At 36.4% G+C, this 26,895-nt stretch overlaps 1 protein-coding gene across 1 annotated transcript in view; it reads right to left on the reverse strand.

The window, feature by feature from the left end:
- Positions 1–237: 237 nt before the first annotated feature.
- Positions 238–26,895, reverse strand: part of TENT2 (terminal nucleotidyltransferase 2) — a 54,540-nt gene continuing 27,882 nt past the window's right edge. Inside the window, exons 10-15 of the mRNA XM_074932296.1 lie at positions 26,382–26,510; positions 22,418–22,461; positions 15,449–15,585; positions 8,718–8,809; positions 4,285–4,364; positions 238–1,354 (exon numbers count right to left, since the gene is read on the reverse strand). Coding sequence (XP_074788397.1) covers positions 1,280–1,354; positions 4,285–4,364; positions 8,718–8,809; positions 15,449–15,585; positions 22,418–22,461; positions 26,382–26,510 — 557 coding nt within the window. The 3' untranslated portion in view covers positions 238–1,279. The remainder of the gene's footprint in view (positions 1,355–4,284; positions 4,365–8,717; positions 8,810–15,448; positions 15,586–22,417; positions 22,462–26,381; positions 26,511–26,895) is intronic.

Consider the following 26,895-nt stretch of genomic DNA (forward strand, 5'->3'; position numbering starts at 1 on the left):
ACTTTTACCTGTACACAGATGCAGCACAGAATAGCCCTACAGAAGTTTATGATTTGCAACAGGGGAAATATTTCCTTTACATGACATTTCCCTTTCTACTTAATTATAGGATATAGTTTAAATATGCAGTATAAAATAACATAAACTGGAAAAATAGGCTGTATCTTCTCTATATAAATGTTATTCTTCCAAACACCATACAAAATATTAAACTTAAAAAAAATGTTGAAGTTGACATCAGTGGTAAGTACAGTTTTAATAATTAATTAATCTTCAATAACAAATATATGAGAGGCACAAATTGTGTTACAGGAGGTCTAAAAGAGTGTTCACAACTTTATTTTGGAAAAGATAGAATTTTCAAGATTAACTATTTAAATTCAATTTACAGTAGCTGACAAATTGACAAATATTTACACAAAATCAAAACAGAAGCCCAGCTTATTGTAGCAGTGGTAGAGTAATGGGATGTTTGGTTTTGGTTTGGGTGTTTTTTGGTTTGTGGGGTTGTTTTGGGTTGTTTTTTTGGTTTTTTTTTCCCCCCAAAGCAGACATCACTACTACTTCACATATGTAAAAGGAAGCACTAAAAAGTCTGTTGCCTACTCTGTGTGAATATGAAGCATTTATGTATATTGATCCGTCCTCCTTTATTTCAACTTGTCATAGAAGTTACTTGAAAATTAGATTACAGTTCTTGATATCCAGCATACTACCAACCATAAGCTATCTTAATTTTCATAGACTGATGCTTGTTATTCCATGTAAAAGAGAAATAAAACCGGAAAGTGCCAAGTTGAGCAAAAGTGCTTACTGTAATTAAGTAGATGTAAAGCACGGGTTGTCTGTTCCTCAAAGTGGGTACTGTGTGCATTTCCTTAAAGACAGTCAGACCTGCACACTGCTTAGCTCTGAATGTCTTCATTTCATGGTTAAGTATGTCTGAATTAATGATCACACAGATTATGGAAACAAGTCAGTATATTCCCTTAAGATGAATTCATTCTTGTGGCTTGCTGTTTGAATTTCTTCTAGAAGTCAACAACATTTTCAGACATTTCAACATTTTCAACAGCATTACAGAAAACATACCCTTTGAATGAACAGCTGTATTAACAAATGTAGATAATAAAATATGCTACCTTTCTTATAAATATTTCATTAACAAAAGTTTACAAAGAAAAACATGTCATAGAAAACCATGGGGTAACTGCCTCTTGATTGTGATACTGTTCTTTATTTCAGCAGGATCCAATAAGAAGAAAGTGGAAGAGGTTGGTTATCTTTTCTGTATGGCTGCTCTTAAAGGTAATATATAATTCAGGTCTTTCCTGTTTCGTAATAAATGCCAAGCCTGGGGAAAAAAGTACAAGATTTTAAAAGCCTAAATAATCTTTGCCATTAATACTTAAATACCACTGTAAGCAGTAGAGTCTCACAGATCCACAAAAATAAGGTTGGTATTTTTCCCATTCTTGAAGACAGAGGTGTTGTTTTGTGATTTGTTTTGGGGTTTTTTTGTTTTTTTTGTTTTGTTTCCAGTGAAAGAAAAAAAGCCAAAAAGGTACAAGAAATGTAATGAACTACTGAGGAACATACAGACTTGTGAGAGTGCATTTATGGAGACAGACGTTAACATTATTTAAGCATTACATTGATATTCTGACTGCAAAATAATTGTTTCAAATTCACACATGTCAAAGTTCCTGATACAAGACATATCAGGAATCTGACAATTCCAGAACTTAACTGTGTTTTTAAAATATGTTACTTCAATTTTCTTCTGTATTCTAGTATGAAGTAGGACACATCTGTCACATCTGTTAGGCCATCAACCTGCAAATAACTGCAGTGACCCTTTTGTCTATGCAGAATGAATTAAACCACAATGTGTAATGAAGACCACAGGAAGAATAATCTCTCAAGGGCAGTTAGACAAACAGGTTCCTTAGGCTTCTTAAAAAAAGTGCAAGATATTAATAAGTACTTGCAGGTTTAAGCAACTGTCATTCCTTATGGTTCCTAGTAAAGTGGAAGTTTTTTGATGGCTGTAACACTCTAGTATATAGGCTTCCAGACAACTAGGATCAAACAACTGCTTTTACATTTTTCAGAAAACCACACAGGCTAGAAACAATTTTTTTAATTTAAAACACTGAAAAGAGAACTTCACTGATTTGACAGAACAGTGAGAGAGCCCGAACTACTCTGTAAACCACTGCTTCAGCAGATTCACAAAATCAAATATTTTATGTAAAAGTATGTGAACAGTTCAGTATTCTGCATACTAACATGGTTAAATAGAAGGGAACTGACATTTCTGAAGAGAATTACAAACCAAAAACCTTCTTTTTTTCTGACTAAGGCGACACCTTATAGCATTTGTTCTATTATAATTATCTGGCACTGATTTCCTTTTTGCTGGAGAAGCCCTCACTTAAGGACTTGATTAACTGGAGTAAAGAGCAGCCTCCAATGACAGTGTAATAGGGGATTCTGACTGGTTAAAGCTAGAAGCCAGTTTTGTGCACTAATTTCTAGTCATAACTACATTATGCATAGTCAAGAGAGCTCAGAAAACTAGAACTTGAGTTGAAATTCCAAATGCAATGCCTGCGATACAAGACAAGCATAAAAGAGTTGATAGCAAGGATTTTTAGAAAAATTATGTTTAACCAAGACCTAAATCTTGCTTGCTTCAAAGTGTCCTTGCCTCTTCCACTGACTGGAACAGTGAAAGCTCCAGTTTGAACTATTCTTTCTAAAATTATGAGTATGGTCTCCCCAAAGAAAAGTACCAATTTAATACAGCTGTCAAAAACCAGCAGAAAATCATTGGTGGTGATATTTATAAAAAAGGGATAGTAAGAAGCATAAAACATTGTTTATTACCAGTCAAATTCATGTAGGAAGAAATAAGTATCATAGACTGGTTTGGGTTGGAAGGGACCTGAAAGATCATCTAGTTCCAGCCCCCCTGCCATGGGCAGGGACACCTTCCTAGACAAGGTTGCCCAAAGCCCCGTCCAACCTGGCCTTGGACACTGCCAGGGAGGGGGCAGCCACAGCTTCTCTGGGCAATCTGTGCCAGGGTCTTACCACCCTCACACTGAAGAATTTCTTCCTTATGTCTAACCTAAAACTACCCTCTTTCAATTCAAAAGTGTCACCCCTCATCATATCACTACATTCCCTGATAACGAGTCCCTCCCATCTTTCCTGTAGGCTCCTTTAAGTACTGGAAGGCTGCTATAAGGTCTCTGCTGAGTTTTCTCCTCTCTAGGCTGAACAACCCCAACTCTCTCAGTCTGTCCTCATAGGGGAGGTGCTCCAGCTCCCTGATCATCTTTGTGGCCCTCCTGTAGACCCACTCAAGCAGGTCCATGTCTTATGCCGAGTGCCCCAGAGCTGGATGCAGTACTTCAGGTGGGGTCTCACAAGAGCAGAATAGAGGGGCAGAATTCTCTCCCTTGACGTGCTGGCCACACTTCTTTTGATGCAGCCAAAGATACAGTTGACTTTCTGGGCTGGGAGTGCACATTGTTGGCTCATAGTTTTATATCCACTAACACTCCTAAGTCCTTCTCCGCAGGGCTGCTCTCAATCCACTCATCACCCAGCCTGTATTTGTGCTTGGTGTTCCCTCAACCCACACGCAGGACCTTGCACTTTGGCCTTGTTGAACTTCATGAGGTTTGCACAGACCCATCTCCCAAGCCTGTCCAGGTCCCTCTGGATGCCATCCTTTCCCTCCAGCGTGTCGACCGCACCACTCAGCCTGGTGGTGTTGGCAAACTTGCTGAGGGTGCACTTGATCCCACTGTCCATGTTGCCAACCAAGACACTAAACAACGCCAGTCCCAACACAAACCCCTGAAGAACACCACTGGTCACGGCTCTCCACTTGGACATTCAGCTGTTGACTGCAACTCTTTGAGCGCAACCATCAAGCCCATTCCTCTTTTACTTGAAGTTATAATTCTAAAGCTATTAACCATCATTAGAATTTTACACACACAAGAAAATCTAAGACAAAGGGTTTCCTATTTCAAGTACCCATTTCAGTTTAAGCCAGATGCCCTAATGGCAGACATTAATAAATAGTCTTATTAAATAATTTTCCACAAAAATATATAAAAATGCTTTTCTATTACTTATATAGTACAAAGCACAGAAATATTCATAACACAAACATTGGAAATAGGCAGGTTCAATGACTAGCATTTGTACAACTATCTTGAAAACCAAAGTGACCAGAAAAATTAAATGAGATGCACTTTTTACCTGCAGAAATTCACCTCTAATAATATCAAACTTCTGTTGCTCATGTACAGCTCTAGCAGTGTTTGTCCCATCAAAGGGCTCTGCAAGATCAAACACAAACATAAAAAGTGTTAAAAAAAATCTAAAGCTAGGCTGTCTTCACTGAGCAAGTAATGAGACAAAACCCAGAGGGGTCAACATATCATTGCTTCTCAATCTTTATTTCTACGTAATAGTCATCAGAAAAAAAGCTCCAAACCCTGAATGCTATTATGCATTACATACCATTAGAAAGTCAAGTTATTATATCTATTGAAGCATATTATGATTGTGCTGAATTTATGCATCAGTAATTATTTGTTACTGCTTAATAGTCTGTGATGACATACTAGAATAGGATTTTGCATGTTAAAGTGTTTTGAGACTTACTACACATGTGCCTCTTTCAACTGTTCACTTTAAATTCACCTCATTCAACAACTCTCAGTGAAATACATATGTATCAACTGCTCTAAAAATATATTTTATAAGTCCACACCTATTGTCAGTATCTATTCGTAAGTTAACAATTTGGGGCTTCCACCTTCTAAAAGACTACAAGTTTATGTGGTGTTTGCCCCTTTTTTTTGCTAACATAATTAATACTCTGGAACTTTTTTTTTTTTAAAAATGGAAGGATTAAAAAAGTACTCCTTCCTCCTGACAGGGTTAACAACATTTGACTCTTGAGGGGAAAAAACCAGTTGCAATATGTACTAAAAATATATGACGCAGAGACTATGCATTACAATGTGCTACAAAACAGATTTTATTTATAGTCTTTTTTGCCTTACTAGAGAACTGCTTAAGTAACATGGTATATTTCACATTGGCAGAATGTATTAAAGTCCTTAAGGGCCACAGAACCGCAGAAGTATTTACTAGATCAGGTAGCTTTTTGGTGTAGTTGGGTATGAATTGCTTTTATTCACATGGGGACATATAGTAAAATAAAGCATTAAATACACATCAGAAGGACTTATGCCATTATGGAGACTGAGATTTCCAATCTGGAACATGCTCTGTGGAACAGAGTTTTTATTTCTACAAGCTAAATTAACAAAGCAATTGTTTCATGCAATAAGTGTTGTATTTGGCAAGTTTCCAAAAGGTTTTTCTTCAAACTACCTATAAAGTTGACAGTGGACATTTACAAGCAGATTTATTTCACTTTAGAATGCATCATACATTCAGATTGGAACAGAAAACTGACAATCGGATAAAAAGGGTACATAGTCTTCTAAAGTCAGTCACGTCATTTGACACAGTGACTTACTGCTACTAAGAATTCCATGTCCCTTACCATGTGAAGCAGTACAGCATTTCTTTTGTGTCTTAAATGTGATGTTAACTGTTTCTTTAATGCTAGACCTTTATGTACTTTACGTTGAATCAACAGATACATATTTTTTAAAGCAGCAGGAGCAAAGCTGTACAATCTTCTGAATCTGTCAGTGGGTAAAAAGGTACTCTAGCCACAAAAGCTGACTCACATCTTCCCTTTATTCTTCCTGTGTATTTACTGACTGTCAAAAGATAAACTCATTCCCTGGAGTGCAGCAAGAATAATTTTGCAATCAGCTACTATTTACACACCTACATTTTCTAACCATCAAGAATGTTCACACAGAGAAATATTAAAATGAAAGAAGTAATAGAACTTCAACACTGATCCTTGATGGAAAGGCTAAAGGGGATCATCCTTCCAAATGAAAATACAAGAAAACATAAAACTTCAGAACTGCTGCAAACCAAACCCTGAGGAATAATTTTTAGAACTATTTTTAACATGTGTGTCTGAAAGATTTAGAAGTACAAACATGAATCAGGTGCAGCTTAGACAGCTTCTGATCCAGTTTCCCTAAATGACTATCAATTTAATAGTCTCACAAAACTGCCATGTTTCTAGCTTTTTCAAACTATGTCTTTTTCAACAGGAGACAGTGTGATATTATCTGATATTGACAAGATTTAAACTGAAACCAGAATGGTCAGTAGAAATACAGAGTTTCTGACAGGGAATGTTCACAAGTGTTAGATAAAAGCAATTTCTCTGTACCCCCATAATGGTAAAAACTTGACAGATTTTAAACTGTCTGAAAAGAGCATCTCTACTATATTTGTTACTCTAACAGTGGAATTACAAGTGAGAGTAAGTCTTAAGACCAACAAAAACAGAACACAATTTTTTCTTTGAGTGAGCCTAAATACAGTGCTACATGCAGAATTGTGGCAACTTGCAGGCACAGACTTGTGTAATCTATCAACAAACATATTTTAAATACTAAAAAAGACTCAGTAAAACCAAGTACTGAAATTTTAGCCTGCTAACTGAAAAATCTGACAAAGAGTTAGAAACCAAAATATGCTGACATCTTTATATAACATTTAAAAGCTTCTTCTAAAATACACAGAAGTTTATCTACATACTTTGTTAAACTGGTTTGGCTTAACAGCTGTTATAATAAACATAAAGCCTACTTTGAGTTGAAATAGAAAATTTAATTTTTCCCTTCCAATTCAGAAGGAAAAACTTGGTATGTGAGGCTAAACCCCACTCTTAATAAAGTCTTGAAGCACGTAATAACAGGAAAAAAATCAGATGTGCCACCTACAGATAATTTTGCTTAATAGTTCAAATGCAAAATGCACTCTTAAGGAAAAGTTGCATGTAATCAAATCAAGCCCATTTAAAACAAATTCTGAAGTGTCTATTTTGTACATGGATATTCTGTTTTCCAACCTGAAAAAAACCCCAATTATTCAACCACTTTGTCATGTCATAAAAATATTGAGAGCTTGAAACACACAGTCCCCCCACAACACAGATCAGCATCATGTGACAGCAGCAGACACAGCTGCCCAGCATTCCCGCCTCCCACATTCAGACCAGAGCCTTGGCAATGCTGGCAATACACTATGCCGAATCATTTCAGCTGTGCAGATACTCTAATTCTCACATTTCTCAACTCTGAGGCTGCAGAGTCAAGCGTGCAGTCGTCTTTCAGTGTATTTTTTTCTGTATGACTCGTAGTTGATTTTTTCCCACCAGAAGTCTAATGAGAGGAATTCCCTCATGTGGCTTCACACTGCCATCTGTATAATTACAGCCAAGCTGGTGAGTTCTGGGCCACAGAGTAACAAACTTCACCAGTAGGTAATTATTCTCTGCACAGAGGAACACAAATGCAGGAGATGATGTGTATACAGACATGGGTGCACTTCCACCCCCAGCAGTCCTGAGGAACGCCTGTCTAGCCACAGAACTTCCGCTTTATCCCCTTCCTCCCCCAGCAAAATTTTCCTAGTCTTTAACAACCCTTTCCTTACCCTTTCACTTCTGTCCAAGTTCTATTTGCTTTTATCCTAAAACTTCAACCCTTGATATCCTGATCCTAATAGCCTACATTTATTTACAGCCAGGGCTCAGGCCACCTCTCCTATTTCAAACCTTCCCTCTTCTTCCCAGTGTTCCAAACCACCTACTTCTAGTTCTGGTCCCATTGCACCTTGGTTCCTAATCCACAGTCCCTTGTCCAACCAGTTCCCCTTTACCTGGTGCATTCTGATTCTTACTCCCCTGTCTTATCTCTATGTGTTAACCGTTTCCAGTTATGCAGTACCTCTCAGTCCTTTCCCTGCTTTTCTCTGCATTCTCCTAACATCTCAGTCCTTCTCTTGGTCTATTAACTTCTCTTTCCCCAGTGCAAGTTTCATCTCCTATACATGCTAACTGTTGATCTTCTCCATGGAGATGCCCCACAGCAGCTGGAAGGCATCAAGAGCACATGAAGCAAGTTCCCTGTATAGTGCTATTGCCCAGTTCAGCCTGCTCTAAGAAGGCAGAGACCTGCAAATCCAAAAGGTAGCCTGTGTTTACCCTCCAGTGCTGGAGGGCTTCAGAGTCTCTGCAGAAACTGTACTTTCACAAGCCAGACAAAAATAGCAGGCACAAGGGGATCAGCATAACATAACCTAGTCACTGCTAGGTCCTGCACTTCTATAACAAAGAATATTCTTAGAGAGTAATCTGAATATGTGCCTGTTGTGTTTTTTCAGAAGTTCAATCTTGGCAAAACTAGTGAGTATTTTTGCAAAGCAGGAAAACACACACTACTGTCATAAAGGCCATTCCTTGACAAAGCCATAATCCCTGTTCCAAAAGTAACAGGGCAATGAATGCTCTTGAAGAAAAGGTCAGGAGAACTATTTTTAAACACTACAGAACTTAAAGCTTCCTTCTCAAATGTTTTCAGTGGGACTGTTTCCAAAACTATTTATATTAGTTAAACTTAATTTACTACATAAATATATTACATGTGTGCATTATTAAAACACAAACAAGGTAAAGTCTAACTGACAGATTTATGTAGTGTCTTAACAGGTAAAAATGACAATGCAGCTTTACATTTTACCTTCTATACAAATGAATTTGTTTCTCCATTCAATACCATCAGGTCTTGGAACAGCTTTGGCCTCACGAACAGAAATCATTTGATGGCTCCAACTAGGGAAAAAGAAAACAATTCAGAGAACTTTTAACTCTTGACTCTAAATTAGTAGTATCAGTTTACATTAAAAAGTTGTCAAATTGCTATGTCATAAGCCTGAATAACACAGTACGAATAACTTAGTGCAATGGTCTGAAATTCATAATTCACCATATAAGAGTAAGGAATGATGGGTAGAAAACAAGAACAATTTCCCACAAACAGAAGTTTATTTACAAAAATATCCACAAAACATCACAGACATGCATGAGTAACATACACATGACAATAATTTTTTTCATAAAACAATGTCAACTTGAATACAGACACTTCTAGGTTCAAAAGAAATTATAGCTTCAAATCTATTTTTTAGAATGTTCTGTGGGGAGAAAAGGAACATAAGGAGTTTAGGTGCACATGAAGTTACATACCGCATTCCATAAAAAAAAATTCAACAGTATAAAGATATATAAAGATAGCTTGCTTACAGGCCAGCTTTCCTGATGCAAGAAACGTATTATTAGAGAGCACTAACACTGTGTATGCTGAATTTTAGATCCCATACAGGTGCAACAACAGAGCAACAATTTAAGTACACATCTGAAGATATTCTACTGCTTTTTGCACATTTTTACAACAAAGCCATAGGAAATGATCACACTGAAAGAGGAACAGCAGGCGGTTTACATGGCAATCTTTATGATGGGCCAAGCATCTTTATGATGCTTGGCACAACAATATGCCAAGTGTAATGGAAGCCAAAGCAATCACTTGCAGTTTTATTTTCTTATCTATCCAACCAGTTTTCAGCTGCTCTTAACTAAACTAAACAGGGAACTACCTTATCAGTGAAACACCTGGATCACCAGCAATGCGTCACCATATGCACTCACAAAATGGGGCTTAGAGATAGCTGGGTAGCATGCTGCTAGCTGTACTGGTGTTATGTACACCTGACGTTATCTCCTGACTGAAGCAATCTTTTGACATAGCACAGAGAGAGGAGCTTGGCTGGGTGCAACAACCACCTGCAGTAAATCTGTAAATATCAACTATAAATCAAAATACAGTCAAATTCATCAGTTAAATCTGGAAGAACTCTGTACTCTCTAGGCCACAGGTCAACTGTCATAACTCCATTAAGTTGGTAGAGATAAAATAGTTCAGACCAGCTAAAAATCCATGCCTGTAATTCCTCAAATTATCTTGGATACAACAATCATGATTAAAACCACTTATGAAAGTCAGCTGTCTGAATAACTGTACTTCCACAGAACATGTACATTATTCTTCTATTTAAGAATATGATTAGGGCTTGTTTCAAAAAGGTGCAGGACACAGCATATAAAGCATAGGTCAGGATACCTCAGATTACTTATTCACTCACTGCACCATTTCTCTTGATATATTCTTTAGAAAAGTAGTACAGGTGATGATGATTTCTAGCATTCAATGCAAACTAAAGCTTTCGTTCTAACCCATCACTCTCCCTCTCCTCAATTCCCATAATAGATTACTACTACAACAAATACAGATATTATGAAGCACCAAATACCTTCCTATCATGTCTTTATAACAAACCACCATCAACACAAGCTTAACAAGAAATTCAGATGAATTGCTCATAAAAAAATCCCCAAACACAAAAAAAGACAAAAGAGAAAAAGCATCTGACTAGAGCATCAAAGAAGTTTAAACTGCAGCTCCAGAATATTGGTCATAAGCAGAAGCTGACAGTTTAATTCTTCTGCTTTTCTAAAAGTTTATTTAAAAATCAGAGGTCTAAGCTGGGGGAGAAGGGGCAAGTCAGGCAATAAAGTATTTGATCTATGTTTGGTTAAACCAGGCTGCATTGTTTCACTTCAAACATATAATTCTTCTCTTGACTTCTTTTTCTCTAGGTTATACTTGGCTTGATTCCTCAACAAAAAATAAATGCATTTATAATACACTGATTTAGCAAAAAAGCAACAAAAAAGTGACATTTATAGCTATTTAAAAATCTTTTTATTTAAACTTGATAACAACTACTTTATCTAATAGTCTCATTAAACCTTCACTAACCCTGCCTTGGCACCAAAATCAGCCTGAAATAGAAATGAATTAGCAACAGCAAATTATTCATGTATCAATTTTAACCATTTTGGCTTGCACACAAGAACATCATTATGGCCAACACAAAGCAAATACTCTCTCCATACACACTTCCAATCCGTAAGTTAACAATAATCATTTAAACAGTTACTTCAGTTATCAGTCTGGTGTCACTGACCACATTAGGTATGTGCTCCTCATGGAGAAGGTAAGAATTTGAAAGAAAAAGACCAGGTGTGTGTATAAATACACTACAAATAGATTTAAAAGCATATGTTTTCCAGACTGTTCTTGTAAGCCAAAGCCACTTGCATAAACACATGAAGATGAGCACAAACTGTAAGCATATTTAATTCAAGATACTATTAAAAAATGATCCCTTTATTACCTGACCAGCTCTACCCTGAAGAGAGCTATGAGCAACTGTATTTTATTTTCTGTCACAATAATGTGACCAATCTTTTATCACGTCCACCAACTGCTCCATAACTTGAAACACTAAATTTAAGAGAAGTACAGTCATGAAGGACAATCTCTAGGTTCCCTAGCAGTAACTTCAGAGGAGCAATGCCTTTGTAAACAGCTAGCCAAGTGAAAACCTGCTGCCTTCACTCACAGCTGCAGAAATGAAATCAGACACTCTCGTCAGAGGGCCTGATAAACATGGACCAGTTTCCAAATACTTTCTTTTAAGAACACCTCCATACATTTTTTACTTGGTCATACTCACTGCATGATCAGCTGACCTTTGATAGTTTGAAATACTTAAAATGGAGTTTCAGCATACTTTTAGGCAGCTGTATCATGAGAAACATTATGCAGACTTCAACCCTTATGGCAAGCTAAATATATAACCATGTCAGCAAATCAAGCTTTGCCATATGTAGTGTGTATGTTCAATATATGCAGTAGTTTCCAAATCACATTTCTGGTAGCTTATGAAGAAGAAAAATTACTTCTTATGGACACACCAAAAACCCTAGAGCAGGACTATGGAATGGGCTCTGTATAAATACATGGTAATCAGCAGTTTTCTGAAACAGCTTTTTCTAAATAAACAAAGCAGATTGAAAGCATAAGGGGGAAAAAAAAATACAGCACAAGCAGATGAACATTAATGGCTGCACAGGGCCCTACTCTTTGGGCCCCTTATGCCCTTAAATAACATCAGGTGAAATAAAACACAGATTTTAACTGAAATGCCACCTGGCCTTTGCTAGACTGAGGGTGAAGTTTAAAACAATGTATATCCATCTTCCCTTCATCTTCCTGACCAATACATGTAAAACAGTGGATCAGTTAGGAATTACAGCAAGTGGAATCAATGACTCATTCTGTCCAACATTATCATCTTCATACATGATCTGATCATTCTTGACTGCATGCTGTTCTTTCAGTAAAACAGATCCTGTATATTAAACCTGCGAGTACTGTGTCCTACTCCACAGACAGGGATCTACAAAAGTAACTTCTATGAAAGCCGAAGTAGTGTTCTCTTTAGTAATCTTTTCATCAAACATGTTACAGTTCAATAGTGAAAGCTCACTGGTCATTTAAATGTTACCTAACTTAATAGTCACAGTATCTGAAATACAATCTTAAAATTTCTGGGCATAAAAACTCTAGTAAATATTTTACAGGGAAAGTAAACACTGAAAAAAAAATACCAATTACAGCAATGAAAATATTCAACACATTCAGTTCTTCCATGAAAGGCAGACATAACAGAGCCCTGCGTTGTATGTATTTAACTCTTACCCTCATTTCCACCTATAACATTGTTTCCATCAGCAACCTCAAAGTCAAGTTAACAGATAATGTCAGTAGCGTGACACTGTACTTGTTCTCACTGGCTGGCTATCACACACACAAAATGTTTAAACACCATGTTCTGCCTGTCTTTTCTCCCACATGGACATTAATTTGGGTTTCTCTTCTCCAGCCAGTTACCAGGTTTTATGAAACTATAGGAATTTTAGTATCTTTGAGACACACACCCTGCTCATTTCAAACAGGATTTACAGTTGTCAGGGATACACAGATGGTTAAGTAAACAAAACACAAGACTAAGTTTTATTTCCCTAGCAGAAAGAGTTAAAACCAATGTAGGCTGCTGCATTAGGCATGTCATTTCCTAATACAACTTCTCAGCTATGAAACATTTTCAACACAGGAATTCTGACTGCTATGTTTTACAGGTTTTGGGGTTTTTTTTTGTTGTTTTTTGTTTGTTTGTTTGTTGTTTTTTTCTTAACAGAATATTGCCAGTCAAATGTTTAAATACTTAACAGGTACTTAACATGGAAAAAACCAAGCTTGATATTCTTTTTTTGTTTGGTTGATTTAAAAAAAATAATTTAAATCTTTTCTTCCCTTGACCTCAGCAACTATCCTATCTTCACTGTTCCCTTTTCAAGCTGTTTTAACCAGAAGCTCCCCTATGCCTCTATGATTGTCTGTGTAACATTTTTTCCTCATTTGTTATCATCACGAAAAATAATATTCGGAGATTATCATCAATTCCAGTACTGATATCGCAGCATTTTTAGTCTTCATACTTCTTAGTATATCCTGCATGTCTAAGAGCAAACAAAAAAGTGTCTTCCTGGACCAGCTACTGACGCAGAAATCTGCTCTTGACTATGTTGACAAGCACCTAAACCAGGAAAGTCAAATTAGGTATTTTTCCTGCACTTGGACAAGATCATCTCTGCTAGTTTGCACAGGCAAACCAGAAACTTCTTTCGCAATGAAAAAGATATTTACTTTCATATAGGAGAAGATTAACAGTTCGTGATACAGACAAGTATAAAGGATGCATCTAGTGTTCCACATAAATTTGGAACTTGAGAATATTCTCTATCAGTGTTTTCTAATTTACTTGTTTAGCAAACAGCACCTTGTCAGCTGAAAAGACAGGTACTCAGGAGAAACTTTTAGGACAAAAGACCATTCCCCTAACTGCAGAGATCATTGTAGGAAAAACCCTTATGTGAAAATCTCTCATAATCAGGCTTAAGCATGCTCAAAGTGCAATTAGTTCATGAATTGCACAGACCATATGGACTTAGCTTACCTATTTTACATCTGGTGCACACCCCTGTGATGTTTTCTTTTACAGATTTCATGATTGTTCACTTCTTATATTGAAGTAAATACGAACACTTCAAAAATTATACGCTTCATAAATTTTTGTCGTGGTTCAAACCTGGCCAGCAGCCAAACATCATACAGCTGTTAACTCACCCTCCCCTGTCCAAGGGGTGGGGGAAACAATTGGAGGGGTAAAGGTAACGAGTTGAGATAAAAACAGTTTATTAATTCAAATAAAACTAAAATAATTACAATAATAATAGAATATACAAATGAGTGATGCACAGCGCAATTGCTTACCACTTGCCTACCAATGCCCAGCTCTTTCCTGACTAGCCATCCCAGAGAAGAGAAAAAATCCTGGAACTCAATCTTGGAAGAAGAGAGTGAGCTTCCCTGCCACCTCTCATCTATACACTGAGCAGGACATTGTATGATACGGAGTATTCCATTGCTCAATTTGGGTCTGGTGCTCTGGCTCTGCTCCCTCCCAGCTTCTTGTGCACCTGCACACTAGCTGGGCACTGGGAGTTGAAAAGTCCTTGATCTCTTAGCAACAACAAAAAACTTCAGTGTATTATCAACATTCTTCTCCTACCAAATCCCTGCTGAATCCAAAACATAGCACTATTCTAGCTACAGAGAAAAAGCTCTATCCCAGCTCAAACCACAACAATTGTGTTCTTTCCAGGAAATGAATATGATGCACATACACAGGACAGCAACATGTATGAACCAACTGCCTCAGAAACAAATTCTTTAGATCTTTAAGCTGAGTGAAATACAACCATTTGATATTTATATGGACACTCAAATTTTTTTTAAGAAATTCAGGTGATAATTTGGCAAAATGTTGGCAACCTACAGCTTTCTCAGATGCCCTCACAACTTGAATTCCTCCTCTCTTCTACAAGAAAGTACAGATGCCAAATTTAAACTCACATTCTAGCAAACCAACAAGGCTAGTGAACCAACTATATATGGGAGAATTCTTCCCTAGGTGTGGCCTATATTGATCTATATTATAGTCAAAGTAAGGTGCTACCTGGTCAGTTACCTCCACTGACTCAGGGAGACAGAAGACAAGCAGACCTATTAAGGTCCAAGTAATTCTTATCACAATCAAGACCTTAAACAACAACTAAGAATTACAGATCTTTCTCACACATAGATAGGCAGATTTAGAATAGTAATACAACAAACCCCATCTATTTTTAAATGACTTTTAAAGGACAAAGCTTTCTGATATCTGGCAGTTATTTTACACAATAGGATGCCTAGCTAAGCAAAAGATGTCAGATACTCTTCATGAGGATTCCTGCTGTCCTTTAGTCTTTTCACTCATTTTCTCTCTGTCAGTTACCACTCCTGCATTACTGCCAATCTTTCTCTTCAAGGATTATAACATGCTGCTATATTGAATAGAAGGAATCAAAGTTTTGCATATTCTAAAACAGTTTTTTACTTACTCAAATTCTGTGGCATAATATTTGAAGAAGCCTATTAGTAAATCTCCAAGGCTTGATCCATTTTTTGAGAGGTGAGGAGGAATGGTACATGCAGCTTGATGAACAAGATGCAACTGCACAGTAGGATCAAAATATTCCTGTCAAAATAAAATCAGAGAGTATATATATACACACACACAGAGCCTTAACCTAGGTGCATATATCTTTCCACAATAAAAAAGCTGCCTACCATTTGCTTATTAGAACTTCAAGGACAACTTACAAGCAAAGGACTATTTCTCTTGTGCTCCTCTGTTGGATACTAGTTACTCCTTCTGAACTCAGGTAGAATCATCTTGCACAGGAGTGTCTGAGACCATCCCTTGCCTTCTGTTTGCTATAGAATTTCAACATGGGAGAATCTCTGAACTGGACTTGCATTTACATGCTAGTGAAACCACATGAGCAGAAGCTGAGTAAGGTAGCCTGCACTGAGCTGGCTGCAGTTGACCTGAGACAGGGCAGGTCAAGCTAATGCATTCATCACCAGGTTCCCGTAACTGTGGTGCAGAAACAAACCAAAAAGAAGGCCTGACTTATTTTTCCCACAACACAGAGTTAAAACTGCATATGAAACCCACTGGCTCTAATATGAACCTGCATCCTCCCACATAATAAGTTCAAAGACTGCAGCAGCATTGCCTCTAACTAACCTCTCTGAAAGAATTAAAAAAAAATTTATACAAAAAACCTGAACACATAAAACACAGCATTTAAGTTGAAGTATGCTTTTCGGGGTGGGGTGTGTGGGATGTGGGGTATAGAAAAAGTCAGTCACTACTGCCAGCTTAAAAAGGAATCTACACAAGACTAAATTAACATGTTGTTAGATCTGCTATACTGTTTGTGTGTCCACTGCATCCTTTAGGTTCTTTTCAGAGACTGGGTTACATGGAGAAGAACGTATCTTCTCTACCTAGAAAAACAGTTTTTAAAACCTTGTAATACCAGGATACTATATTTTACAGCAGTGTTATGTATTTTAAGGAAAACGAACCCAAGATACACAAGAGCAAGCTTTACATTCACAGGAATAAATACATCTATGTAAATTTATGGACCTATTAAGACATAACTGTATCTTCCTTTCCACTCCTTTGTTATTTTAAACTCTAGTATCAGGCATGACTCAAACTTTATAGTACTAGAATATTACTGAAAGCACCATACACTGTAATACTGTTTCCACGTTCACAGCTGGCAGTGCTTTTTCTGAGAAAAATATGGTTAGCAATCAAACCAGTAGGACTGAAAAGTTTGGGACTCCCATTCTCTTTTGCCACTTCTAGCAAAACTTCTTGGAGCCCTGACCAACACCTTCTGGGGAAAAAAGACCACTCCTCCAACTATGAAAATTTCAAGTCTTGTTCTCACATGATGTAACTTGGCATATAAAATATTAGTAGAGCTCAGAATTTAACAGTTTACTATCCAACAGAACACACCAGAAACATAGAAACACATAGACATAAAAAGCAGATATGGAGCATATAGAGGAAAACGGTTGTTCCTATGTTATACAGTATAGATAGTTTTAAGCCTAAAGTTAATCAAACAGGTAGTAAAGTTTAAGTCACTCTTTGCCAATTCCAAAGTTGTGGAAGAGTCACAACAAATGAATTTAGTATTAGCAGTATAACAGCTCATAAGTAAATGGACACAGGAGGAAAAAAGGAATGAGAACAAGGGCTGCTGACCTCCAAACAACACAAAACAGAAACGCAATGAAATTACAGAAACAGATGTCTGTTAAAACTAATAAGTAAATGTTTGGAGGCAGTAGAAAGTTTTGGAAAGGAGAACAAGATAATTTTTTTTATGCCTTGAATGTTCAAATGCCTGAGAACTTCTCAACTGCAAAAAAAAAATATCTGCCATCACAGTGAGGTTGGCATCCTGTGCAGTTAAAAAGTTAACTTTATTTACTATTCTGAAAAATAATATCCCAATCTATTTTTGTTAGCACTATTACAAGCGTAAAGAGACATTGCTGCTTCTTATCAATCTTCACCTTAAGTAATTTATTTACATTTTATATATTGATCACAATTAATTAATTGTTAGTGTTTGTACATAATTTGAACAAGAAAAAAAATCAACCAAAGTTATCCTAATAGCAAAAGACAATATATCAAATATAGTTGTAAATAAAACTTATGGCACAAAAGGAAGATACATGTGTGCCTGTGTACGTATGCATACATCCAGAAAAAACAAAAGAGCAAAAGGGTATCATATACAACTTTATCCAAAGATATTTTTTCAGTGAGATTTGTTAGCAGTTAATGAAATATTAAGTTACAAAACCTTGCACAGTATTAAAATCATAAATCTGTATTTTGAAAAGCTTGATTATGATATAAGCATAATCCAGATGAAAGTATTTTTCAGGATATTTAGTTTGTCTGTTTCTTCAATTCAATGTGTTTGCAACTGATCAAAAGTAGCTTCAGCAACAGTGATAAAATTGAAACTCCTCATTTGAGGAGCAGGATACGTACCACATTCTAAAGATTCCCACCCATGGCAGAAAAGATAGAGTTCCTAACTTGCATTAGAAGGCGATTTTTTAAATCTTCATCTAGTAATTAAGATCAAAACCCTTCAATTCTGCAATCTAAAAGGATGATTTTTTTTTTTTCCCAAAAGCAAGTTGAATTTTATGAAACTTGCAGGTCCAAGTTTTATCATGTATATTAAGTACACCTGCCCCGCAAAGGCCAGGCAATTTAAAGTTTTCCTTACTCAGAAAGGCATTTTCCTTCAAAAAATAAATGCGTATTATTCAAGTGCTGTAGTACAAATGTGATCTATAGCAGCTAATAATTAAAAACCCCAACCACCTAGCTTGAGACACACATGTAAATAATTCGTGTCTCCACTTGCTTTAGTGGTCATACCACTACAAAAATGACTCTTAAAAAGACAATTAAGTATTACAAAATAGAAAGCATGACTGAAACTACTTTTCTGGAAGGTGATTTTTTTTTTTTTTTTAACACTAATAAAGCAACCTGTTAATCACTGCAAGCTGCTGATCATCACATGCAGAAGGTAGAAGAAAGCGTTAAATCTTTCTGAAACACAGAAAATTTGTTATGGAAGAAATTGCTATTACCAGATCAGAAAGTTTTACATGTAAAACCAAAGTGATTATTATTTAAAATTGGGTATGGGAAAGATTTAAAACTTCTGTAAAGATATACCAATATCCAACATACCAATAACCAACAATGTCATTTCCTTAAGGTCAGTTCTTAACAGAGCAATCATGCAGTGTCCAGTGAACAAGACGTCAGACGAGCCATAGGATACCTAGGCTCATTTTTCTGCTTTGCCACACAGTCCATGAAAATCCTTGACCCTCAATCTGACTCCATTCACCTGCTGTAAAACAAGGGTAACAGTACCCTTCTTCCTGCCAGAGTGACTCAATGAGTAAGTAGATAAACGGAACACAGTACAGTTTATAGATTCTGCACATAAGGGAGGTTGGTAATAAAACACAATTACAAAGCATCCTTCAAACTAGCTTAATTACAAGTAGGCTTTCCCTGTAAGCTTTCGCTTTTTAACTTGCTTTAGAAGGCAAAAAAATGCAGCTTCTTTTAAAACTAGTCCCTAATTCGCTTGCTCTGTCTTTGCCTTATAACATCTTAAGAAATGGAAAAGAAATTCAGGATCTGATTGAGCAACAAATATAAATGAGCCATCCATTATTTCAAAATACCCCAGAAAAGGGGACCCCAAAATATTTTTTTCCTTTTTTACTAGATCACTAATCTTTGCTTTGGTTGATTTCTCAAGGAAACACTAGCATTCAGCAACATGCTTCATGTTAAAGCTACATAATGCTTACCCATATTCTCATTACATATTACACACTGGAAAGGAACACAAACATACCTCAGAAAACTCTTTACATTTTAATATCTTGATGCATAACGAGTTTAACTCTGACTGTACAAGATTCTTCCTTCAAAAAAGTTTACAGTGGTAACATCATCATAGTATCTTGCCATTTTGGATAGGTATCTATATTCACACACATAAAATACCCTTTTGCAGTCTTACAACTGAACATTTAACTGATGTTTATACTTCTAAAAAGTGCAACTCAAAAAGTGAAGCAAACTGTGTCTGTCCAAAGACTGACTCCTGTGCATGAAGAAGCTACAGTAAGCACCATCCCACCTTCTGCACCACCCCTTTGCAAGCTATGACTGCTTGTGAAGCTGAGGTAGCAGAAACAAAAACGAGCTCATGCTAGAGTCCACGAAGTCCACAATCCGGAGAACTATGTGGAGGCCCGCATCCATCTGGATTTAAGCTAATATGCCAGGCTGGTCTGGAACATTAGAGATGCAGGCACATGTTCCCTTCTGAATCCCAGTTGCAGCAATCTTCACCTCTGGCAAACACACAGGCAAAACAAACAGAAGCCATAATGGCCTCAGCCACCACAGGTTCTCCAGAGCTCATCTGTAAAAGTCCTGACTTTGAGGCAAGTGCTACATAGACTTCAGAATCAATCAACACATTTTGTGGGCTACTCTCACCTATCCCATCTGGCTCAGAGCTGAGGGGTGGGCAGGAAGCCCCAGAATCCAACCTGACATCTTGTAAGGTCTAGTACTCCCTCTAAACTAGCATTTGCAAACCACATCAGCTTGGTGCCAGCTGGAGACTCCACCATGGCAACAGAATGCACAGGTCGGCAGATCTGGTGTATTTCCAGGACTTCTCACACTTCACATCCACAGTAAAGATATACTGAGTCACAGAATCTGTCTTTTATTTCTCACTCAACATATGCATGTCTCCTTTACGTGGCATGTACAATTTAAAACAAGCAGTTTCCATCAAAGCATAAAAATATTTTTGGGCTGCAGAAAGAGGTGCAGATTTAATTTTGAAAAATTGTAGGTAGGGTGATTTGTTTCAGAAGGGGAGAAGCAGTATTTATGTGTAGTATTAGGATGAAGACACAGCTCTGACCAGCTACAACCACAAGAAAAACACTGTTTCTTTCAATACTGGCACCTGCCCATGCTTTGTAATTATTGCTGCAAGCTGCAAGACCAGAATTGTTTTGGTGTATTGCTCATTTCGGTTTTAAATTTCTTTGCAATTTCAGTATTCAGAAATTGTAAGTTCCACAATTTTTAAAAAACTTAATTACATTCCAAATGGAGACAGTAGACCAAAAATATATTTGCAAATTTACAGTGTATTTTTTTTAATCTTAACCCATAGTTTTGATTTGGTTTTACAGTAAGCATGTATAAAGTATTATTTTTGTTTTATTAGCAATCCAAGAATATTTAGTCCATCCTCCAAAGGCAAGCTAACTAACAACACCATAGAAAAAAATTTACAGTGAAACAGGCTAAAAAAATGACATTCCTACAGCAGTGTTCTAGAAACACAGGAACCTGCAAGTGATTTACTACTTTCATACAACAAAAGATAACTTTGTATTTAGTACAAATTCATTAGGTTTTTCAGCTTACTATATTGTACACTTTTTCTTCAATCATTTAAGCCATTAGTATGTGTATAACGCTTTGAAGGCCTTTACACAGTTTGAACACTACAAATATAAATGTTTGCATCATTATTCAAAGGAGTCAAAAGTTACCAGTTCTTACAGCTGTTTTCTTTAAATTACATGCTACTCAAAACTTAAAATACTACAGCATGTGAACTTTAAACAAACATAACTAGCAAATTTAGGAATTCAAAAAACCCATCAGATAAAGCTAAGTGTACAATAAATGAAAAACAGCTTCAGATGCTTTTGAGCACTAACTTGAATAGACAGATACTTGAAGAAATTTGAAGGACTTTGAAGAAATTACAAGGTATGCTGTACAGTAAAAAATAAGAGGAAAAAATACAGACCATACTAATTTAGCACAGGTATCGCTAAGCATGTTTACAAAACAGAAATAAAACTGCAGTGTACTATAGCTCAAAGCTTTTCTTCTGCATCATGATTATCCTAATGAGTCAAAATGGCTGACACCACAGTATTTTCTCCCTGATATACAGTACCATCAAATATTCCCCTTCCAGCATTACGGGAAATAAATGCAAAAGAATGAGTGGCTTTCTGATACCACCTCAGTTATCAGTAACACTAAAAAAAAAAAACCCCATAGATAGGGACACCAAACTGTGGCAACTATGAATAATGAGAAATTTTTAAAGTGACACATGAGAAGAAGGTAAGAAGGAGGGAATTGAGGAATTTTTGTAAACAAGTTATACTGTAGAACTATTCAGCAACAGCTCTTTTGTCCCCAGATGAGTATTTAGGGGAGCAGCTCTTACTTCTAGCTAATCTTCCTTAGATTAAGTATCACTAATTACAGTCCTAATGCTTCTGAGAATCAAAGAGTTCTCTGAAAATCAGCAGTATGATCTGGACAATAGATAACAGCTAAGTCCCCAAAAGATGTTTTCTTGTTGGACTGAAATCCAATTTTATGAGGTCTCAGAAGTCTCCATAGTAAACAGGTATCATTCACCCTCTGCACCCAGAAATACCAGGCAACTCAACAGCTGTGGGAAGGTAGGAAATTCTGAAACAGTACAGTTGGATAGAAAAAAACACTACTTAACATATTAAGAGAGAAGAGTCAAAGTCACAGATGACAGGGATATTTTTAGGCCAGCATAAAGAGATTTAGGTCAGCAGTTCTCATTAGCGCTCTTTTCCAACTGTGTGAAATTTCATATATAACAGACCGTTTCCACTAAAATTATCAAAAGCAGCAAATAACATTTTTCATGCTTATGTTTAGTGTATCAACAAGTTTTACAGACTGTGTTTAACTTAATCCATTAGAGATTATTTAAGAATTCATGTATTTTAGATAAGCAGTTTCATACACATATATGATGTAATAAATAAGAAACACTTACTGGGTAATGTTTTTGGAGGGATGGAAGGACGGGTTCAGGTAGGGCTATAAAAAAAAAGTTTAAAGTTGCTGTGATTCATGTAATTCACAGGAAACTATCATATCAACTACACCAAAAGGTTGGACCGAAATTTCATCTTAGAAACATCCATCAAGAACTTCACTTGCATCTATTATGTAAAAAAAGTTATTCAGCAAATCTTTCTATTACTGCATTTTGTATATAGCAGTATAAGGAGTTAATTCAGCTAAGGGAAGCTGTTACTAAGTACTATTTGTAGAAGACATGAAAAATTCGACAGCAGCTGGGTACAACTTCACTTTACAAAGTCATGTTAATTATGGCTATAAGAAACGCATCTAGATTCCCTAAAGGAAAAATCAGAGCTTTACTCTTTTTTTTTTTTCCTACATCTAAAATAATGATTCTATCACAGCATGGGAAGTCTCAAGATACAGCAGAAATACAAATTCTTCAGCTGCAAAGTGTTACATACTGAATAAGTAACCAAAAGTAACTTAAAGTGGCCAACACATTTATAGGCATTGCCAGCAAAATCCCCATAAAATACATAAATACAGCCTAATGCTGTTAGCTAATCTACTAAAAAATAGATTATAAAGATTATAGACATTAACAATACTAACACACACAAAAAGCACTAAACAATTGTAACTTTTATGGAAGTCTCTGATGGGAAGAGCATCTATTGCACAATACAAATAATAGGGGAAAAACTTATGTCCCAGGTTAGGTAGTCCTACAGATAGAAAAAATCCTAAAGTATTCACATCTCACTCAAGCCTTAGAGCAGCTACAGAACTGTTAAATCACTCCTCATACTAAGGCTTTAATATCATGTCTTCAGATGTTTTTTTAAACAATTAGTCTGTATCATTCTCTAGGGAGAATGATCATTAAGTTGACCACAAAAGACTTTGACTTGGGACTTAATTCACACTTCAGACAAGGTCTCACAGGGGAAGGCTTGTTACAGAATCCTTTTTCCATAGAGACTAAGAATCAGAACAGCAGAATTCTCAGAACATGCTTGAACTATCTTCAAAGACTACGCTGTATTAACTAGCAGGACTGCTAAGAATATGATCACAGCTGCTCTAACAATACTTGTATTTTGTTTGTGGGTGTTTAGAAATATGCAAGAGCATCTTATTTCTGCAAGATCTTGGATAATTTCCAGTTCTCTGCCACACTAAAATAAAAGGCAACAAAACCTGAGCAAAACAAGCAATCAAGGTATTTTATATGGGTCTGTATGCTACACTAAGAGGATGGAGTTAAGTGGAAAAGTTATCACTTACCACTAGCATTTGCCACATGACTTTACCTTTTTTTTACTATACAAGATAGTTGGACCTGTTACCTGTAGGAAAGTTCATGTACAAGACACTGATGTACCTACAAAATAAACTCAAGCCACACTAACCTTAGGTCCAAAGGCATCTACATAAGTACATGGAAATGTATGAAGTAGTAAAGAAATTTAGCTAATGAAGACAGGGACACTATTTACTGCAAAAGAAAACTTTTAATTTTTTTCCCTCCCCAGTAACATGAACAAAACCTCTACTGGAAATTCTATGACTAAGACAAGCTACTTTCAGTAGCATCACATGCATGTAGCAGAAATGGAAAAAAGTTCAAATTTGCATTAATAAAACATCAGAATCTAAACAGCTGGTACTAGATATGTGCCCAGAGCCACACTTCAGCTTTTTTTAGCAGAAAAGGCTGACGCAGCACAGGTAAAAGGCTCCTTTTCCGTCTGCGGACTGCTGATCCTTCTTAGGCAGCAGACTGATCACAGTTTTTCATGAAAAGAATTATCTGAACTTTTTTTTACCCTTCCCTAGACAGCTGTGCCACAGATGACTACAGCAAATGCTCTCCTGCTTTGCAGGGTTGTTACATTCTGGCAAGCCTACATATTTATATTTACTTGTAACTCCTACTTCCTTCCCTCTTGTGAATTACTTTTATGCACAGCTTAATAGTTGGCTATGACTGCACACAGCACCCAATACAAGTCTCTACAGTGACTGTGATACAATGAGAATAGATTTGGAGAATTTTCAAGTGAAAAGGCCTGTTCCATTAAAAGTGTAACACCAGGTATCATGCTTATAAAGTCACTGTTAAGGAGGTCTCGAATTGCTAGACCATATAAAGATACTTTTTACCCTCTCCTGCTTGTACTTCACCTTTGCATAGCCATCTTCATACCCTGTAGTTCCCAACATTTTCAATCTTCTATCTAATAACCACTTCGGCATTTTTAAGTTAACTGTCATTTCATCTCCTCCAAATCCACATTTTTTGTTTGATTGATTATTTTTTTTCTGGTGTGTATTAAGGATCTACAATGAAGTACTCAGTCACCTCCAGTATGGTTTCAGAGCTGTGACAACAGACTTAGACACATACTCTTTTCTTTCCACAGCAACAAAGAAATCCACCACAGCAGATGTAGAGAAAAAAACCCAGCCACTGGATAAACTAGTTTATGTCCTACTCTCCTCATGACTGGCACATTAACAACAAGCACATAGTATGGGCATCAAGAAATTCATAAGTAACCCAGCCAACTGGATCCCAAATACAGAAAATGCCCTCCTAGGTCCTCTATTACACATGCTGTTCAGCTGAAAGCAAGCCACCAGCTTGAGTCAACTACCATAAAGAGCTTTCCACCCTACTCCAGAGTGGGTGTAGCACAATCTTGAAATTAATAAATAGTTGGCTATCTGCTCAACAGCAAGTATGTTCATTCCAGGTCAAACAAGCTGTCAGAGGAGCTAAACATGGTTTCTACCTGATTAAAAAAAAAAAATTAAAACCTACACAAACTGACAAAGAGGAAAAGTCTAAAATGTTGCAAAAAAAATTAAAACAAAGATGTAGCATAAACACAAGCAGCAAAATACAAAGTCTATATATGAACTGCCATGAATTAAGAAACTACTCCTACAAGCATATTACTCTATAAAATGTAGATTTCAGTGGCTCCTTGTGATCCCTTCTGAAGAAACTTATCTCCCAATAAACAACAAGAAACTCATACTGAACTAAATGATTTCTTAAACGATTCCTTGTCTTAAGCAAGAATTGCAAACTACAAAAATCACAAGTGTGGGCTTCCTCTAATGAAAGAAAGAAATAGGGGGATAAGCTCATTTCAAACTATCTATTCCTTGAAAACATTTCTGGACTGCATGAGTTTCTTGAATTCTCAACACAGATCCTTAGTTTCTCAGCTAAAGCTCTCAACATCCATACAGATATTCAATGTTTCAATATATTGAAGTCACAAGGAAAGATACTGCCACTAGCAGTCAAATATCCCAGCTTCTAACTGTCTTTGACATCTGTCACCTTACAGAGACAGTCATCAGTGGAAAAATCTAACCACACGGTAGTGCATTCTTGCATATACATATCCCTCATGTTCAGTCCTTCACTCATCAGAAGATACAAAAATGACACCACTGCATTTGTTGTCCCTTTGAATTTTCTTGGAAGTTCCCAAATTAAAAAAAAAAAACCAACAAAACAACCAAAAACCCACAACCAAACAAAAAAACCCACACTGATATTGTTATGTTTTGGGTTTTCCCTTTGTTAAAAGGCAGATGTTTCTTAACTAGAGCTTTGTTTTCTCTTGTTAAAAAGCAGATTTTTGTTAATTAGCACTTGAGTTTATTTTATAGTTATACAGGTATATATTTTTTTTTAAATCTTTTTGAAGCTGGTAACTCTGCCTCCAGAGACAAGGTCTACTTGTTACAAGAAAAATGCAGTGCTGTGGAAGTGGACGAAACCATTTTATTTTCAGATTTTTCTGTGTGTAAGATGAATCCTGCCAGTGCTAAATGTTATTAAAGAGGAAAACTACACAAATAGAAACTTAAAAGATACAGTTTCAACATATTAAAAGAATACTTACTCTGTAAATAGTGCAAAACCATCAAAACAAGACTATAGCTGCTTAAAGTACCACGACTGGCATCGTTTATATCATGAAAACTTGCCCACTTCTTAACAGCAAGCACTAATGGACGAACCCGACTCTCAACTGCAAGTAAAATAAATACATCTTTAAAAAAAGCACATTCAACTACACAGCAATCAATCAACATATTTTCCTACTTGATCAACACGATACTCTTGTATTCTAAGGTTACCTTTTGTAAACACTTTATAGAATTTAGTTATTCTGCAAGTACTATCCATCTTATAAAAATCAGAAAAAAAAATCTGCATTTGAAAACTGTCTTTTGAGTAGTAAGATCCACAGACACATTACAAGGGGTATGCCAGGTAACTTGCAGGTAAGACAAAACTGTATGCATCAGTCAATGCAGCAGTGTCATATTTGACTTTTAAGTTCTCTCCAGTTCATTGTACTAACTGAAATAACTTGCTGCCAGGAGAGACTACTTTTGTTTGTTTGTTTGTTT

This window comes from Athene noctua, chromosome Z, assembly GCF_965140245.1.
Source record: "Athene noctua chromosome Z, bAthNoc1.hap1.1, whole genome shotgun sequence".
NCBI lineage: Eukaryota > Metazoa > Chordata > Aves > Strigiformes > Strigidae > Athene > Athene noctua.